The 18,017-nt window shown below is 43.4% G+C and overlaps 1 protein-coding gene across 1 annotated transcript in view; it reads right to left on the reverse strand.

The window, feature by feature from the left end:
* Positions 1-18,017, reverse strand: part of LOC144502572 (FK506-binding protein 15-like) — an 85,574-nt gene that overhangs the window by 13,613 nt on the left and 53,944 nt on the right. The window contains exons 20-24 of the mRNA XM_078226676.1: positions 12,613-12,784; positions 11,164-11,300; positions 10,377-10,532; positions 7,953-8,105; positions 5,106-5,198 (exon numbers count right to left, since the gene is read on the reverse strand). Coding sequence (XP_078082802.1) covers positions 5,106-5,198; positions 7,953-8,105; positions 10,377-10,532; positions 11,164-11,300; positions 12,613-12,784 — 711 coding nt within the window. The remainder of the gene's footprint in view (positions 1-5,105; positions 5,199-7,952; positions 8,106-10,376; positions 10,533-11,163; positions 11,301-12,612; positions 12,785-18,017) is intronic.

Below are 18,017 nucleotides of genomic sequence, written 5' to 3' on the forward strand. Positions count from 1 at the left end.
GTATTAAAATAAAAACAGCTGCGTACAGAGTGGCCAAAAATAGTGGAGAAACAAGTGATTGGGAAAAATTTAAGAAACAACAAAGAGAGACTAAGAAAGCGATAAAGAAAGGAAGGATAGACTATGAAGCTAGGCTAGCAATTAATATAAAAAATGATAGTAAAAGTTTTTATAAATATATAAAAAGGAATAGAGTGGCTAGAGTGAATGTTGGACCCTTGGAGGACGAGAGGGGGGAGTTAATAGTGGGAAATGAGGATATGGCTGAGTCTTTAAATACGTTTTTTGTGTCGGTCTTCACGGTGGAGGACACAAATAGTTTGCCAAATATTAACGATAGAGGGTTGGCAGCAGGAGAAATACTTAATACAATTAATGTTACCAGAGAGGCAGTGCTGGGTAGACTAATGGGACTGAAGGTGGACAAGTCCCCGGGTCCGGATGGAATGCATCCCAGGGTATTGAAAGAAATGTCAGAGGTAATAGTGGATGCGTTAGTGATTATTTATCAAAACTCGTTGCATTCTGGGGTAGTGCCGGTTGATTGGAAAACGGCTAATGTTACGCCGCTGTTTAAAAAAGGAAGGAGACAAAAGGCGGGTAACTATAGGCCGGTCAGCTTAACGTCTGTAGTAGGGAAAATGCTGGAATCCATTATTAAAGAGGAGATAGCAGGGCATCTGGATAGAAATGGTTCGATCAATCAGACGCAGCATGGATTCATGAGGGGAAAGTCGTGCTTGACGAACATGTTGGATTTTTATGAAGATGTGACGAGGGCGGTTGATGGAGGAGAACCGGTGGATGCGGTGTTTTTGGATTTCCAAAAGGCGTTTGATAAGGTGCCCCATAAAAGGCTGCTGAAGAAGATTAGGGCACACGGAGTTGGGGGTAGTGTGTTAAAGTGGATTGGGGACTGGCTATCCGACAGGAAGCAAAGAGTCGGAATAAATGGGTGTTTTTCCGGTTGGAGGAAGGTAACTAGTGGCGTGCCGCAGGGATCGGTACTCGGGCCGCAACTGTTTACCATTTATATAGATGATCTGGAGGAGGGGACGGAGTGTAGGGTAACGAAGTTTGCAGACGACACAAAGATAAGTGGAAAAGTGAATCGTGTGGAGGACGGAGAAGATCTGCAGAGAGATTTGGACAGGCTGAGTGAGTGGGCGAGGATATGGCAAATGGAGTATAACGTTGAGAAATGCGAGGTTATACACTTTGGAGGAAATAATAACAAATGGGATTACTATCTCAATGGAAACAAATTAAAACATGCTACCGTGCAAAGGGACCTGGGGGTCCTTGTGCATGAGACGCAAAAGCCCAGTCTGCAGGTACAACAGGTGATCAAGAAGGCAAATGGGATGTTGGCCTATATTGCGAGGGGGATAGAATATAAAAGCAGGGATGTCTTGATGCACCTGTACAGGGCATTGGTGAGGCCGCAGCTGGAATACTGTGTGCAGTATTGGTCCCCTTATATGAGGAAGGATATATTGGCATTGGAGGGAGTGCAGAGAAGGTTCACCAGGTTGATACCGGAGATGAGGGATTTGGATTATGAGGAGAGGCTGAGGAGATTGGGTTTGTACTCGTTGGAGTTTAGAAGGATGAGGGGGGATCTTATGGAGACTTATAAGATAATGCGGGGGCTGGATAGGGTGGAGGCGGAGAGATTCTTTCCACTTAGTAAGGAAGTTAAAACTAGAGGACACAGCCTCAAAATAAAGGGGGGTCGGTTTAAGACAGAGTTGAGGAGGAACTTCTTCTCCCAGAGGGTGGTGAATCTCTGGAATTCTCTGCCCACTGAGGTGGTGGAGGCTACCTCGCTGAATATGTTTAAAGCGCGGATGGATGGATTCCTGATCGGTAAGGGAATTAAGGGTTATGGGGATCAGGCGGGTAAGTGGTACAGATCCACGTCAGATCAGCCATGATCTTATTGAATGGCGGGGCAGGCTCGAGGGGCTAGATGGCCTACTCCTGCTCCTATTTCTTATGTTCTTATGTTCTTATACCATCAGGCCACTGTCTGCGTGGAATCCTGGGTCTGCTGTAGTGTCAAGTTAGAGCTCCGGAGTGCTTCTACCAAAGACACTCTAAGTCCATCAGGAGAATTCAATGAAAGGGCAAAAATCACAAACTAAATCCTTCATCATGCTGGGCTCAATAGCGTGGAGACCACCCTCCAGAAAATTCAACCTATATAGGCAAACCACATGTATCACGCCAGATTCCCCAGCAAATCACAGAATCCCTACAGTGCAGAAGGAGGCCATTCGGCCCATCGAGCCTGCACCGACTTACCCACTCCCTCAGCCTATCCCCATGACCCTATACATTTACCATGGCTAATCCATCTAACCTACACATCTTTTGGACACCAGGGGGCAATTTAGCATGGCCAATCCACCTAAACTGCAGAGTCAGAGGTTTACAGCATGGAAACAGGCCTTTCGGCCCAACTTGTCCATGCTGCCCTTTTTTATTAAACCCCAAAGCTAGTCCCAATTGCCCACATTTGGCCCATATCCCTCTATACCCATTTTACCCATGTAACTGTCTAAATGCTTTTTAAAAGACAAAATTGTACCCACATCTTTGGGCTGTGGGAGGGAACTGGAGTACCCAGAGGAAATCCACATAGACAAGGGGAGAATGTGTAAACTACACACAGACAGTCACCCAAGGCTGGAATTGAACCCGCGTTTGTGGCGCTGAGAGGCAGCAGTGCTAACCACTGCCACTGTGACACAATGGGGAACTGTCGGTCAAAACAATACAAGGACACCTAAAATAAGAGCATTGCAGATTTCTGCATTACAACCACCTCTCGAGAGAACACTGCATCCGAGTGGCCCATGTGTGAGCAAGCACTGAAATTTGGTTCATTATGCTTCGAGGACCATCAATGCCAAACTCACAATATCCAATGTACCGCGAGGAAGGCTAGAAGTAGTGCAGCACCAGAAATTCCCCCAAGCATCAAAGCCACATCATAAACTACCAGTTCTGTGGATGTCCAAGCTGAGAGGACAGATTGGACATTAGCTAATAACAAGGAGTCTACCATTACTGTCAGATACCATTGTTATAACTCAGCAAATATGGCACTAATTTTATTTGATGTGTAAAATGATACTACACAATAGAACAATAAGCTGCAAGAAGAAACCACATCCACGAGAGGCTGATCAGTTCTAAATGAGGCATGAGTGCGCAGAGACCAAAACTAAGCATTAGAAAGAGCAAAAAAGCTCAAAGTTATAAATAAAGCAAGACTACATTAAACAAAAGATCGGACTCATCATTGATTCCTGGTAACATCTTATAAATGTGGAAAACAGCATTCATCATACATTAGCAATGTCTTCAGCAATCTGCTGAGTTAGTAAACAGAGATAGGTTGAATAGAGTACCAAGTTCAACTAGCACCTACAGAACTCAGCCACCCTTTTCAGACTGTTGCAGGGTATTTTTAAATCTGGGAAAGATTACCCAAATGGTAACTGCTTTTCTGAAGTAACTGATACTTACAGAACTCTAACGCTCTCTGAGGACACCTTTTATAACAAGAGGGATTTTGTCAACAAAGCCTGATAAGTGGGTAGGTAGTTGAAGTCCAATGATGGGAAGCAAGACACTGAAGAAAGAGAACTGGCGAAAGAAAATAGTTGGGGTCAACAACTCCACCTTGCTGCACTATCCCCAAATCTGTTCTCATTATTTCATGGGATGTGTAGTTTCACCAGCTTGATGCCTCATTTTTAGGTATGCCTGGTGCTGTATCTGTATGTTCTCCCACACTTCATTAAACAAAGGTTGATGACGATGTATAGAGTGAGAGATAGGTCAAGCCATGAGATTATAGAATGTGGTTGAATACAATTCTGCTGCTGCTGATGGCCTATAGCGTCCCATGGAGATGCAATTTTCAGTTGATGGATCTGTTCTGAATCTATCCCATTTATAGGGGAAGCAATGGTGTAGTGGTATTGTCAATGGACTAGTAATCCAGAGACCCAGGGTAATGCTCACCACAGGTCAAATCCACCACAACAGATGGTGAAATTTGAATTCATAAAAATCTGGAACTAATTGTCTACTGATGACCAGGAAACCATCGTTGATTGTCGTAAAAACCCATCTGGTTCATTAATGCTCTTTAGGGAAGGAAATCTGCCATCCTTATTTGGTCAGGCTACATGTGACTCCAGACCCACAGCAATGTGGTTGACTCTTAAATGCCCAAGCACTCAGCTCAGAGGCAATTAGGGATGGGCAATAAATGCCGACCCAGCCAGCGACGTCCACAAAAAATGAACACGGTGATAGTAACACACAACAAAATGGATGGCATTTTCAATGCGAAAAGGATTGTGTCTTTGCAAGGACTATACAATGGTCACCTCTACTAAAACTGTCATATCGGTATAAGGTAGATTGATGATCTAGTAGGCTTTTCCCTCGTTGATTCCTTCAATTCCCTTGGTACTGAAAAATCTATCAAACTCCGTCTTGAATACATTCAACAACTGAGCATCCACAGTAGACAATTCCAAAGATTCATAACACCAAGTGAAGAAATGTCTCCTCATCATAGTCCTAAATGGTCAACCCCCTAATCCAAGATCACGTATTCTAGATTCCCCACCCAGGGAAAATACCCTCTTGCCATCTATCCTGATATGTTTCACTTAGATCATTGCTCATTCATCTGAACTACAGGGAATATCGGCCTAGTTTACTCAATCCTCCTCACAGGACAATCCTATCATTCCAGGAACTAGTCTGGTGAATCTGTCTTGCACTTCATCTAGAATAAGTATGTTCTTCCTTAGGTAAGGGACCAAAAGGCACAGGTGCATTTCATGAATATGCAGTATAACCGTAACCCTGCTCCAAGAATGTGAAAGGTGCTTTGGAAACGGAAGTTCTCTCTTATGGCCTCCATCAATTCTTATGTTTATGTTGCCCTGCAAGTTAGTCACCCAATCCACCTCCCACCATAACAGGGCTGGACAAAAAAAACTTTGCTTCTTGCAGAATTGAATACCTCAACTAGTTTAACATATTATGTTCCATGCAAGTACAAACAGCATTACCCGCTCCTTCAGTGCCTGCAGCTCATCTGTCTGTTCCTGGAGGGACAACAGCCTCTCTTCCTCCACTTGACGAGACTGTTTCAATGATGCCAACTGGAGAATGACAAAAAGAGTCACAATGTGAAAATGTCGCAGTGTTTCAAATGCAGAGCAATGTTCATTACCCTCGTCCACCCCAACAGTCCCAACACAGAAACATTAACCAGCTGTAACCAATTTCCTGAACTAAATACTCAGAGCAGAAAGCTAAACGAGCTCATGTAACTGAGTGTAGTGTAAAACAGTTTCTAAAAAGTCAGTGGTATCTGCTGACACACAGTGGTCATAGAGCACAGAAAGTAAAAGTTAAGAACTTGGTGCAGAGGGGGAAGGTGGCGCTCATGTAAGCTTCAGGCAGTTAGTATTTAAAATATTTGTCTAATGTTTTAGTACTTAGTACAAGTTAATGAGTAGAAAGCAAACTCAAGATAGATTATTTGTATCATTTTTAATCATCCTTCAATGGCTTCTAAAATTTTCCAAATCTTTTGGGTTATCAGTCATTTTTGCAGCCTTCCTTTCAAATCAATACCCTCCTTAACTTCCTGAGAAAGGCTGCTTTCTCCTGTGTTGAGCTTAGTGTGTTGGAGCTGCGCCCGTCCAGGCAAGTGGGGAGAATTCCATCACACCCCTGACTTGTGCCTTGTAGATAGTAGACAGGCTTTGGAGAATCAGATGGCAAGTTACTAGCTGAACGGCATGGTGGCACAGTGGTTAGGACTGCTGCCTCACAGCGCCAGGGACCCGGATTCGATTCCCAGCTTGGGTCACTGTCTGTGTGGAGTTTGCACATTCTCCCAGTGTCTGTATGGGTTTCCTCTGGGTGCTCCAGTTTCCTCCCACAGTCCAAAGATATGCGGTTAGGTGGATTGGCCCTGCTAAATTGCCCCTTACTGTCACGGGGACTAGGTGGGATTGTGGTCGGTGCAAACTCAGTGGGCTGAATGGCGTCCTTCTACACTGTAGGATTTTATGATTCTATTCAATGATTCTAAACATGCCGGGACGGCACATAAAACTAACATTGTTCAAAGTTTGAAAATCCCTTTTGCAAATGGTAATTGATGTGTTCCAGGTTTAATCCACTCTACAGATAAACAATTTCTGCTCAATACCACACGGATTTATTAAATCATAGAAATAGAATCAAAGAAACCCTACAGTACAGAAAGAGGCCATTCGGCCCATCGAGTCTGCACCGACCACAATCCCATCCAGGCCTACCCCCATATACCTACATATTTACCCACTAGTTCCTCTAACCTACGCATCTCAGGACACTAAGGGCAATTTTTAGCATAGCCAACCCACCTAACCCACACATCTTTGGACTGTGGGAGGAAACTGGAGCACCCGGAGAAAACCCACGCAGACACGAGGAGAATGTGCAAACTCCATCTTATTTATGGCCCCCTAGGTTTGGGCTCCCTATAAGTGGAAACATCTTCCCTACATGTACCCTTCCATGTCCTTTCAAAATTTTCAAGCTCAGATCCATCCTCAGTCTTAATGAAAAGTGCCCCAGCCTACTGAGTCTCCACATGCAAAGTATTTCATCAATTCTGGAATCACCTTCGCAATCTTTTTTGCATTATTGCCTCTACATCCTTTTTTTCTAATAATGAAGACCAGAACCTTGTAGACAGACTAAACTCACCACCCCATACAAACTCATCCCACTTCCCTATCTAGACAACTAACACCCCTTCCGGAAAACTCAAGCATATGACCACCATGCAAAAACAAGATGAGGCTAAGTTTGATGCTAACATTCACCATCTAGGCTTAGATGAACAGTGGCTACCCTGCTAAGGTCTCATCTGCCCTCTCAGGTATCTACGCTCGGAAAGACAGCAGTAGAGTTCTACTGCCAATAATTAATCGCTCGATCAACATAGCCAAAACAAATATGATTAATATTACTTTGATGCTCATGGGACTTCACTGAAAAAATTAGCTGTTGCTTTTCTAATAGTTACAACACTTCAACAGTTCATTGGCTGTAAATTGATATCCTGAGGTTGAGAATTGAGAGCTCTGTCTATCTTTCCTGATGTTGACAACAGACTGCTGGCATTTGAGGAATTACACCCTGACATTAGGCAGCAGCGACTTCGAGAGAGGAGGTGAGAAATGTTTCGTGTGTGGAAGGAGGAAAAACAAGAAAGGTGAATAATTTTTTTAAATACAGCAGTGATACCAGGTAACACAGCACACCAGGCATAAAACAGAGGCTCCTGCTCATTCTCCAGGTTACAATTCAGAGAATCACAGAATGGTTACAGCACAGAAGGCCATTCAACTCATCTTGTCTAGAACCAGTCACAATGCCCAAAGAATCTAAAGTCCTCACAGAAATCTGCAAACATGCATTCAACTACTCAACCCTACTCTTTACTCGCTGGTATGTAACTGGACCAATCCAGAAACTAACTTTGAGGTCCTTCTTGCTAGTTTACTTCCCAGCTCCCTAAATTCTACCTTCTTTATAGCTATACTGATTTCAGAAGAGAAAAGGTTGATCAGAGGGTTATTGCAAGTTGCTCTAATGAATCCCCCAAAAACTGGTCACAGCAGCAAACACGGTTTCCTAGTTGAGGAAAGATACAGGTCATTGCATACAGAGTGGTACAAAAGGCATAAAGAGAACACTTCTGTCCCTTTGGAAGGAATGATTAAAATTAAAACAAGATTCCTCGAGTATTGTGCCAGCTCAATGGACAAGTCCTCGACACATTTGAACAAAGGCACTTAAACTACTGGATCCTGCAGGGTTACACATGTCCTGTATTCCAAGGCATTACACACCTTTGCCTCCAGCTGGGAGATCCTAAGCTCCTGGCCTTCCCGCTGTTCACAGACTTCTCGATACTGCTGACTGTGCTGCTCCTTGGCTAAGGCTAGCATCCGGTCACTCTTAGCCTGCCACTGTGATTCCAGCTCTGCCTGCATCACTGCAATCTGTGTAAAAGCACAAGGGGAGCTATTCAAGAAGCCTCGAGCTTTAAATTTCAAGTATATTTTAGTGGCATGGCATGCACAAATAATATTCTTCAAGTAAAACGCACATTCACAGTGCTATATGCTTCATCAGCCCATGGTATAGGTGCATACAAGATGCACATGAAAACACATGCAAGTTTATTTATTTTAATATATAAAAATAACACAGGCTTCCAACTATAAAAGTGGTACTTTTAAATAGTAGTTAGTGCCAGACCATGCAGTTACCTTATCCATATGGACAGAATCACACCACACCTGCAGTATTTGTCTACTCACTCTCCAGGTTAAAATTCATAGATACACAAAATGATTACAGCACAGGAGGCCATTCAGTCTATCTTGTTTAGAGCCAGTCCCAATGTCCCAGGAATCTAAAGCCTTCAACTCCTGCAATATCTCTGCAGTCATGCATTCATCTGCTCTACCCTACTTCTATATTCACTAGTGCGTGACAATGGGAGCAAGCCAGAAACTGTTACCTTTGAGCCTGCTTATTGGTATCCTTCCTACATCCCTAGCAGAGCTTCTGACTACACGTCCACTCCATCAGCAAAGCTGCCGAGTTCCACCTCCATATCATCACCCACCTCCATCTCTGTCTCAGCTTATCTGTCGCTGAAAGCCTCATTCATACCTTTATTACCTTGAAACTTATTCTGGTGTGTTCCTGGCCAGCCTCCCATAAACCTTAGGCTACAAAAACTCTATTGTCTGTACTCCAAATTGCAGCAGCTCCTATTAGTCCATCATATCATTGATGCCGAACCTATATTGACTCCTGATACAGCAAAATCATCAATTTTACAATTCTCACCCTTATTTTTCCAAATCCCTCCCTGCCCTCAACCCTCCCTTTTTCAGTAATCTCCCCTGGCCCTACAACCCTCCTAGAGCGCCGCACTCCTCCATTAAGCATCCTAAATGTTTATGCTCCAGCATTGGTAACCATGCCTTCAGCTGTCAAGGCCCTAAAGTTTAGAATTCTTCCTTGAACGCTTGAGACTATGTTGGGGCAGTAATCATTTCTTTCCCCCTAGATGCTATAGGATGGGACAAGTAAGCCTCCTCATTTGGGTCCATCTTGCAACCAGGAGACCAGTATACATGTTTGGGGAAAATAAATAATTTCACAGCTATAAAATGGACAATGAAGTAATTTTTGCGTTTTATCCAAAGTGACTGTTAAATTAAAGCTAAGAATGTCGGGTTGGTGGTGTAGCGTTACCAGATGGCACCTTGGCATAATCCTTTACTCTCTGGCACTTTCTTTTTTGAGCATCTCGCCTTGTTCTACATCATCGTTCTCCACCATCCTCCCAAGTACGATTAAAATTTAATTACTGAGGTATCTTCACTGCTTTCCCGCTTCAATCTCTGCACTGAAAAGCTGTCCATGATAGATTGAGATGGAAATTGAAATCACTATGTTCTCTCTCCACCACGGTTATTGCTGTCCTCTCCTCCCTAACTTAAGACTGAGGTGAGGAGAAATATCTTCACCCACAGAATGGTGAATCTGTGAAATTCACGATCACAGAAAGTAGTTGAGGCCAAAGCATTGTCTGATTTCAAGAAGAAATTCTACATAGCTCTTGGGGCTAAAGGGATCAAGGGACATGATCAGGATATTGATCTGATGATCAGCCATGATCAAAATTAATGGCGGAGCAAGCTCGAAAGGCCTACTCCTGCTTCTATTTTCTATGTTTCCAAGTAAATCTCTCCCTCCATGCAAACGGCCCAATCTATATTCACAAACGCCTCTTAACCTTCTCTCAGATCATCTGCTGTTGAAATCCTTTGTTACTGCTAAACTCGACCATTCTAACACATACCTGACTATTCTCCCACATTCGATCCCTCAAACTGCAGGTCATCCAAAATGCTGCTGCCTACATTCACACTAAGCCCCTACACTGACTCACAATCAAAATCCTCATCTACGCTTTGAAATTCCTCCCAAACGTCGCTTCTGCCTATCTTTGTAATCTCCTCCAGCCCCACAACTCAGACATCTCTATGTTTCTCATTCCAACCTCTTGAGCATCACTGATTTTAATCACTTCCCCCATTGGTGGCCACCTTCAGTCGAGACCAGGAATTAGAGAGGAGCAGTAAATCAGAGGGATTGAACCCAGCATCTGGTAAGGAATGTTAAACATGGTTGTGAAAGGCGCTCGACTCCCACCCACTCTTACTGCTGTGTTGAAGTGTCACTCTCTTTACCTGCTCTGCTGCAACCTGGTCAGTCGACGTTCGGGTTTTCTTCAGCAATGACCGCATCTTTTCCAGTTCCTCCTCATATGATTTCCGGATTTCGTCCATCTCCTCCTCTGCTCTTTGTCGCTCCGTTCCTGCTTTTCTCTTCCTTTCTGCTAAACTCTGAGCACAGAAGGCTCAATTACCAGAGAGAACAGTAGGCAGTTCACCCCAGTTCTACCTGGAGAGAAGCACATCTCCAGCCTGCATCAGGTATAGCACAGAGTCACTAAGAATGCATGGGTACAAAGTTACTTTGCACCATCTCATTGTACAGCACATTACTAAACTATATGCTGCACTGCCGAACTTTTCTTTTTATGGGCATCGCTGAATCTTCAGTATTTATTGCCCATCCCTAGTCACCCTTGAAACTAAATGGCCTGCTAGGCCATTTCAGGGGTCAGTTGAGAGCTGTGGCTCTGGAGTCACATGTAGGACAGACCGAGTAAGGACAGCAGATTTCCTTCCCTAAAGGACATTAGCGAACCAGATGGGGTTTTCCCGACAATCATTTCATGGTCATCACTGGATTCCTAATTGCAGATTTTTAAAAATTGAATTCGAATTCCACATCAGCCGTGGCGGGATTTGAACCCGGGTCCCCAAAACATTAGCCGAGTTCCTGGATTAATTGTCTAGTGATAATACCACGAGGCCATTGCCTCTCCTTCACAAACAAGGAAACATTCTGGGATCATTCACAGTTGTAGCCTTTAAGATCTATCCAATTTAATCACTTCTCTTTCTCTACCTTTTCCAGATTCTCTTTCTCGACTCGCAGGTCAGTGAGCTCCTCCTCCAGGCTGGCCACCTTTACCTCGAGCTCCTTGCGGCTTTGTTTCTCTGCTTTGCATCGAGCCTGAGCACGCTCCGACAATTCCTGTAGCTCTGACACACAAATTGATTACTGGTAAACAAATCGGCTACTGAGCATGCCAGACAATACCCTCTCCTGGTGAGACAGCCAGTCATAGGCTTAACCCACCATGGACTCGTTGCAGCCTCCATGTCAGCCCAAACAAACTCCAGTTGAGTTAGGTGGATTGGCCATGCTAAATTGCCTCTTAGTGTCAGAGGAACTAGCTAGGGTAAATGCATGGGGTTATGGGGATAGGGCCTGGGTGGGATTGTTGTCGGTGCAGACTCGATGGGCCAAATGGCCTCCTTCTGCACTGTAGGATTCTATGATTCCACAGAGCTGCATCACAGGCAAACCTATAGGGCTGTCATCACCTGAGCGACAGGACACAATCACTCTCCACTCAGTGGAATTCTCAATCTCAGCTGTGGTGTCATGGACATGTACTAACCAGTTTTACCTTTGATGCAGCCGATTGATCTTAAGGATCCTGCTTGGTAAAGGAATGGCTTGGGTCTGGTTGTTTCTGGCCATGATTCCCATGTATCTTCCATCCAAGCATCGCAAGGTAAAAGCAGAAACAGCAAGCAAAATACCAGGTGCTTCCCATGCAGAAGGGAAGCAAAATAACGACATTTTGGCTGCCCACCATTACCCCAGGCACCCTTGTGAACAAGATGAAAAGAGCAACAAGCTTGCTGATCTGCTCATGCTGTAGAAGTGCCACCATACAACCCAGGAGATCAGTCTGCCCATTGTACTTGTGTCAGCTCTTTGAAAGAACAATCCAATTAGCTGCATTGCCCTGCAAACATCTCTCTTTCAAGAATATATCCAATTCACTTTTGAAAGTTATTCTTGAATCTGCTCACACCAGCCTTTCAGGTTGTTGCTTACAAAACAAAAATCAATCTTCCCTCTGGTTCTTTTGCTGATTATCTTAAGTGTGTATTTTCTGGTCTCCCATAAATAAGTGCAATTCCTCCCCCAGATAACTCTTCTAAAAGCCTTCATAATTATCAACATTTCTTTTAAAGGTCTCCTGAATTTTGTCAGCATTAATGAGAAAAGAAATCTAGCTTCTCCAGTCTCTCCACTCAAGTCTATCATCTTTGGTGCCATTCGGTGTTCAGAGGTCCGATCGCTGATTTATAAAGATGTAACATAACTACTTTGTTCTTGTTCTCTAACGTGATTTATAAAGCCCAGGACACCAGAGACTTTTTTTAAAATAGCTAATTTGCCCCGCCACCTTCAAAGATTTCCGTGCATAACCCACAGACCTCTCTTCCCTACTACCCTGGATTTGCATCCCAAGGAATTCGGAGCCATCCCGTGTACCTGTTAACTGGATTTCCACATTGTTGAGCCGTAGCCTTTGACCCTCTGCCTCCTGCAAAGCTGACGCAAGCTGGCTACGTAGCTCCATCTCCTTCTTCTGGTGAGCTGTAAGCTCCAGCTGCAGCCTGGCAACCTGGCTGGTGGCCACTGCCAGTTCTTCCGTCACCTTAACCTGAGTCAGAATGAAAAAAAACAGGACTTTTACATTAACTGTCTTAACATTAGGCTAAAGAGCACCCGCAATACAGATTAATCAGTCTGGTAAATACACGAAAATCTTCAACAGAAAGCAATCTGGTCACAGGCAGAGCAACTGAAACAGACATCATATTATCTGACAATCTCAGACTGCCATGACTGTAAATCGCCAAACAGGAGATCTTGCACACAGCAGACACCAATTTCTCCTGTGCTAGACTCAATTCACTGAGTGTCATAGAAGTATTCATCTGTTAAATTTTAAGTTAAAATCTATGCACAAAAGCCTTCATGTCCTCAAGGTTCTGTCTCCAGTTTCTCCAATACATTTGTGTTGTACAAGGTTTGGGTCTAACAGCACAGTGAAAATCAAACCATAAACAACTGAGCACAAAAGCAAAATACTGCGGATGCTGGAAATCTGAAATAGAAATTAAAAATGCTGGAAATACTCAGCTGGTCAGGCAGCAGCTGTGGATAGAAACAGAGTTAACGTTTCTGGTCAAGATGATCCATCATCAGAAGTAACGAAAGGGTCATCTCAATCTGAAATATTAATTGTGTTTCTCTCCACAGATGCTGCCTGACCAGATGAGTATTTCCAGCACTGTAGATTATAAAAAGCTCAGCAATGGAAATCAGAAACAGCAGTTTGTCATTCAGCCCCTCAAACCTGTTCCTGGCTGATCTGTATCCCAATCCATTCACCCACCTTGGTTCCATAACCCTTCATTGGCACACCTAATGAAAATTATCTATTCAACTCAGTTTTGAAATTTTCAATTGACCTAGCAACAGCTTTTTTTGGTATTGCGTATAAAGTGCTCCAGATTTTTAGGACCTTTTGTCCAGGGAGGCAATTGCGTAGTGGTATTGCCACTGCACCAGTAATCTCGACACCCAGGGTAATGCTGAGGATCCAGGTTCAAATTTCACCATGGCAAAAATTAAGCCCACATTCCATAAAGGAATTTATAAAAGTCTGTAAAGTGATTCCAATATCACCCCTGAATGGCATAGCCCTCATTTGTCATTTCCCTCCCCCCGCCCACCATTCAGGACTTCAAGCAAAGAATACAGTTCCTCTTTATAAACACATTCAAAACACCTCATCCTCTCAATTAACTTACCCCTTAATCTTTTAAGCTTGAAGGAACATAAACCTAGTCTATGTACCCTATTCTCATAACTTAACTCTTCTAGCCTGGGCATTATTATAGTGAATCGGTTAGAAAATATCATAGAAGTATCATAGAAACCCTACAGTGCAGAAGGAGGCCATTTGGCCCATCGAGTCTGCACCGACCACAATCCCACCCAGGCCCTATCCCCACATATTTTTACCCGCTAATCCCTCTAACCTACACATCCCAGGACTCTAAGGGGCAATTTTTAACCTGGCCAATCAACCTAACCCGCACATCTTTGGACTGTGGGAGGAAACCGGAGCACCCGGAGGAAACCCACGCAGACACGAGGAGAATGTGCAAACTCCACACAGACAGTGACCCAAGCCAGGAATCGAACCCGGGACCCTGGAGCTGTGAAGCAGCAGTGCTAACCACTGTGCTACCGTGCCGCCCTATATCAAGGTACTTCACAGTAGTGTTGTACAACAAAATTTAATGTCAAGTCACACATGGCGATATTAGGGCAATGACCAAACGTTTGGTAAAGTAGGTATTCATTGGCATCTTAAAAGGAGAATAGATAAACTGAGGGGATTGGAGAGGGTCTTAAGAGTTTAGGGCCTTGGCAGGAATTGCCTCCAATGAGACAGTGGAAATTTCAGAGACAGGGAGGAATGAGGCCATGGAGGGATATGGAAGCACAGATGAGAAATTTAAAATAGTAGCACTGCTTAACCAGAAGCCATGGGTAATGGATGCACGGGGCTTGGTGCAAACAAGAACACAGGCAGCAGAGTTTTGGATGCCCTCAAGTGCAACATGAATACTTCTCTTCTTTCTACAAACCTATAATCTGTTATACTTATCTTCCAGTTGTGCCAAGCTTATCAGTCACGGCCACTATGTGATAGTCATCAAGTTGAATTTGATCATCGAATTCATTTGTTTCATTGCTTATGTTGCATGCATTAGTGTACAGGGACAACAGACATTCCTCTGTGCCAGTTTTTCTCATGCATTTTAACTCATCACATTCCTTACTCTTCATTAGTCCAGTTGTAATTTCTATTAATTCACAGGAGATGGGCATCATTTTCAAGGCCAAAATGTATTGCCCATTCCCAATTACCCTCAAGATGATGGTGGTGAATGTTCTTGAACAATTGTAATATGACAGATGCAAGTGCATTCACAGTGATGTTAGGTAGAGAGCTCCAGGGTATTGATCCATAGTCAGAGAAGGAATAACAATATATTTTCCAAGTCAGGATGGTGTGTGACTTGGAAGAGGAACTTGACTGTTGCTGTTTCTAAACACCTGCTGTTCTTGTCTTTCTCGGTGGCAGAGTTCACAAGTTTGGAAGGTGCTGTGGAAGAAACCTTGGCTTCGTTCTCTTACCTTTTTGTAGTTTTTACATTATTTTGAATCATGTAGATAAATGGAACCATGGAATACAATATAACTTGGATTCTCAACAAACATTTGATAAGGTACCATAAGTGAGGTTGTCGCAGAAAATTAGGGATCACTGGATTAGCGGTAATATATGAACATAGATTCAGTATTGGTAATTATTCCCATCACATGGTGGCAGACTATAACTTATGGAGTCTTGCAAGGATCAGTGCTTTGGCCTCAGCTATCTAAAATTGATAATGAGGTGGGGATGAGTTCAGGCATTACATCAGCAGGCTCAGAGGGACGTTCGGCCGACTCCTGCTATTTTTTGGGTTAGCATTGTAGCTTCTCCCTGCAGCCTCTCTCATTATCCTCACAACCAGCTTTCTATAGTCAGAGTCATTATGACGCAGAAGGCAGCCATTCAGCCCATCACATCCATGTGGCTCTCTATAGAGTAAGCTAATTAGTTCCACTCACCTGTTCTTGCCCATGTTTATTTCCTTCAAATGCTCATCCAATTTCCTTTCAAATCATTCATTATCACTGCTTCAACCATCTTCATGGACAGAGAGTTCCAGATCACTACATAAAAGTTCTTTCTCACATTCTCCCTGCATCCCTTGACCAAAATCTGTGTTCCCTGTCCGTCTACCATAGCTAATGGAAACCCTTCTTGGTCTTACTTAAACCCATCATAATTGTGTACACCTCTACCAAATCTCCCCTCATTCTCCTTTGCTCCAAGGGGAACAACTCCAGCTTCTCCACCCAAACCTTGTAGTTAAAATCTTTCATCCTTGGAACAATTCGCTCCTCTCGTCCCTTTCCAGGACCTTCACATCCTTTCTAAAGTATGACCAAGACTGGAGGCGGTACTTTCGTCCACAGAGAGCTTTATAAATATCTAGCATAACTTTTGTGCTCAATATCTCTTATTTATGAAACACAAATCTTATATACTTTGCTAATTACTCTCTTAAAATATTCTACCACCTCCAAACAACTATCATCCCTGCATACTCTTCAGAGCTGCGCCAGTTAGTCCATAGTGCCTCTACTAAAATGCATCACTTCACACTTCTCCTGTATTAAACTCTATCTGCAGCTTGGTCAGCTCATTCTGCCAATGTCCTGTTGCAGTAGACTGGCATCATCTTTCCTGACTCCAAAAGCAATGGTCCTCGCACTGAACCTTGGGGAACACCACTGTCTACCTTTCTCCAGTCTGAAAAACAACCATTTACCATGACGCATTGTTTTCTAATCTTAAACCTGTTTTTTAATCAAACTGACACCAACCCTCTTATTCCAGGAGCCTCCATCTTGTTAACTTTGTCAAATACATTCTTATAACCCATATAGACAACATCCATAGTGCTTTTGTTACTCCATTAAACATTCCATTAGATTAGTCAAACACGATCTGACTTGTACAAATCTGCTAGTTTTCCTCGAAATACCTGTTGATTTTTTTCTATGACTAGCGTTATCCAACACAGGCATTAAACTGACCAGTCTTGGATTGCAAAGAATATCCTCACACTCTTCCTTGAAGGTGTCACATTTGCCACTCTCCAATTTTCTGGCAACTCTCCCATATCGAGAGAAGATTGGAAGATTATGGCAAACCCTTCTGCTACCGTCACTCCCAAATCTTTTAGCAACATGGGATGCTAGCACTCCAAGCCCTGCAACCCTACGTATTCACCATGGCCAATCCACCTAACCCACACATCTTTGGACCATGGGAGAAAACCGGAGCACCCAGAGGAAACCCATGCTGACACAGGGAGAATGCCTGTGTGGAGTTTGCAGTCACCCAAGGCCGGAATCAAACTCGTGTCCTTGGCGTTGTAACGTGCTAACCACTGTGCTGAAGTTGTCCCATTAGTTTTCCCTGTATATCTTTGCTTACATTTTACCCTAGTTAGATCCCCTCTCATCCCTATGAACTTAGTAGTTTTTCAATTTAAAAGTACTGCTGTTCCGCGTTCTTCTCCATTACTAACTTAAACCTTATGATACAATGATCACTCTTACCAAGAGCTCCCCTAAGAGCACCCCAAATACACTTGGTCCACTTGACCCACCTCATTCCCCAGCCACCAGATCCAGCAATGCTTTCTTCCTAGTTGAAACAAGGATATAGTGGCCAAGGAAAGAAAAATACATTTCAGAAATTCCTTCCCCTTTTTACCCTTTATTTGAACATTACCCCAATTAATACTTGAGTAATTAAAAAGACTCCCAATATCCCCACTCTATAGTTCTTGTACATCCTTGCAGATTTGCACCTTGATCTCTCCCTTATTTTGAGGCCTATAGAATAATCCAGTAGCACGGTTATTTCCTTTTTACTTCTCAACTCTAACCAAAGGGATTCTGTGTTTGCATCCACAAGAACATCCTTCCTTTTCAACACAACGCCATTCCTAATCAGTACCGGCACCTCACCTCTCTATTTTTTCAGAACACTATGCATATTCTGAACACTTGAATATTAAGCTTCACTATTTTTAAGCCCAATTTCCATTAACGCCAATTATACTCTCCACAGCCACTTGGGTTTGTAGCTCATCAACTTTATTCACCTTATTGTGGGTAAGACCAGTGCCTGCACAATCTCTCGTATGTAGCAAGTCCATAACTGTCTGTCAACCCACAAACACAGTCCA

The sequence above is a fragment of the Mustelus asterias genome, chromosome 13 (assembly GCF_964213995.1).
Source record: "Mustelus asterias chromosome 13, sMusAst1.hap1.1, whole genome shotgun sequence".
NCBI lineage: Eukaryota > Metazoa > Chordata > Chondrichthyes > Carcharhiniformes > Triakidae > Mustelus > Mustelus asterias.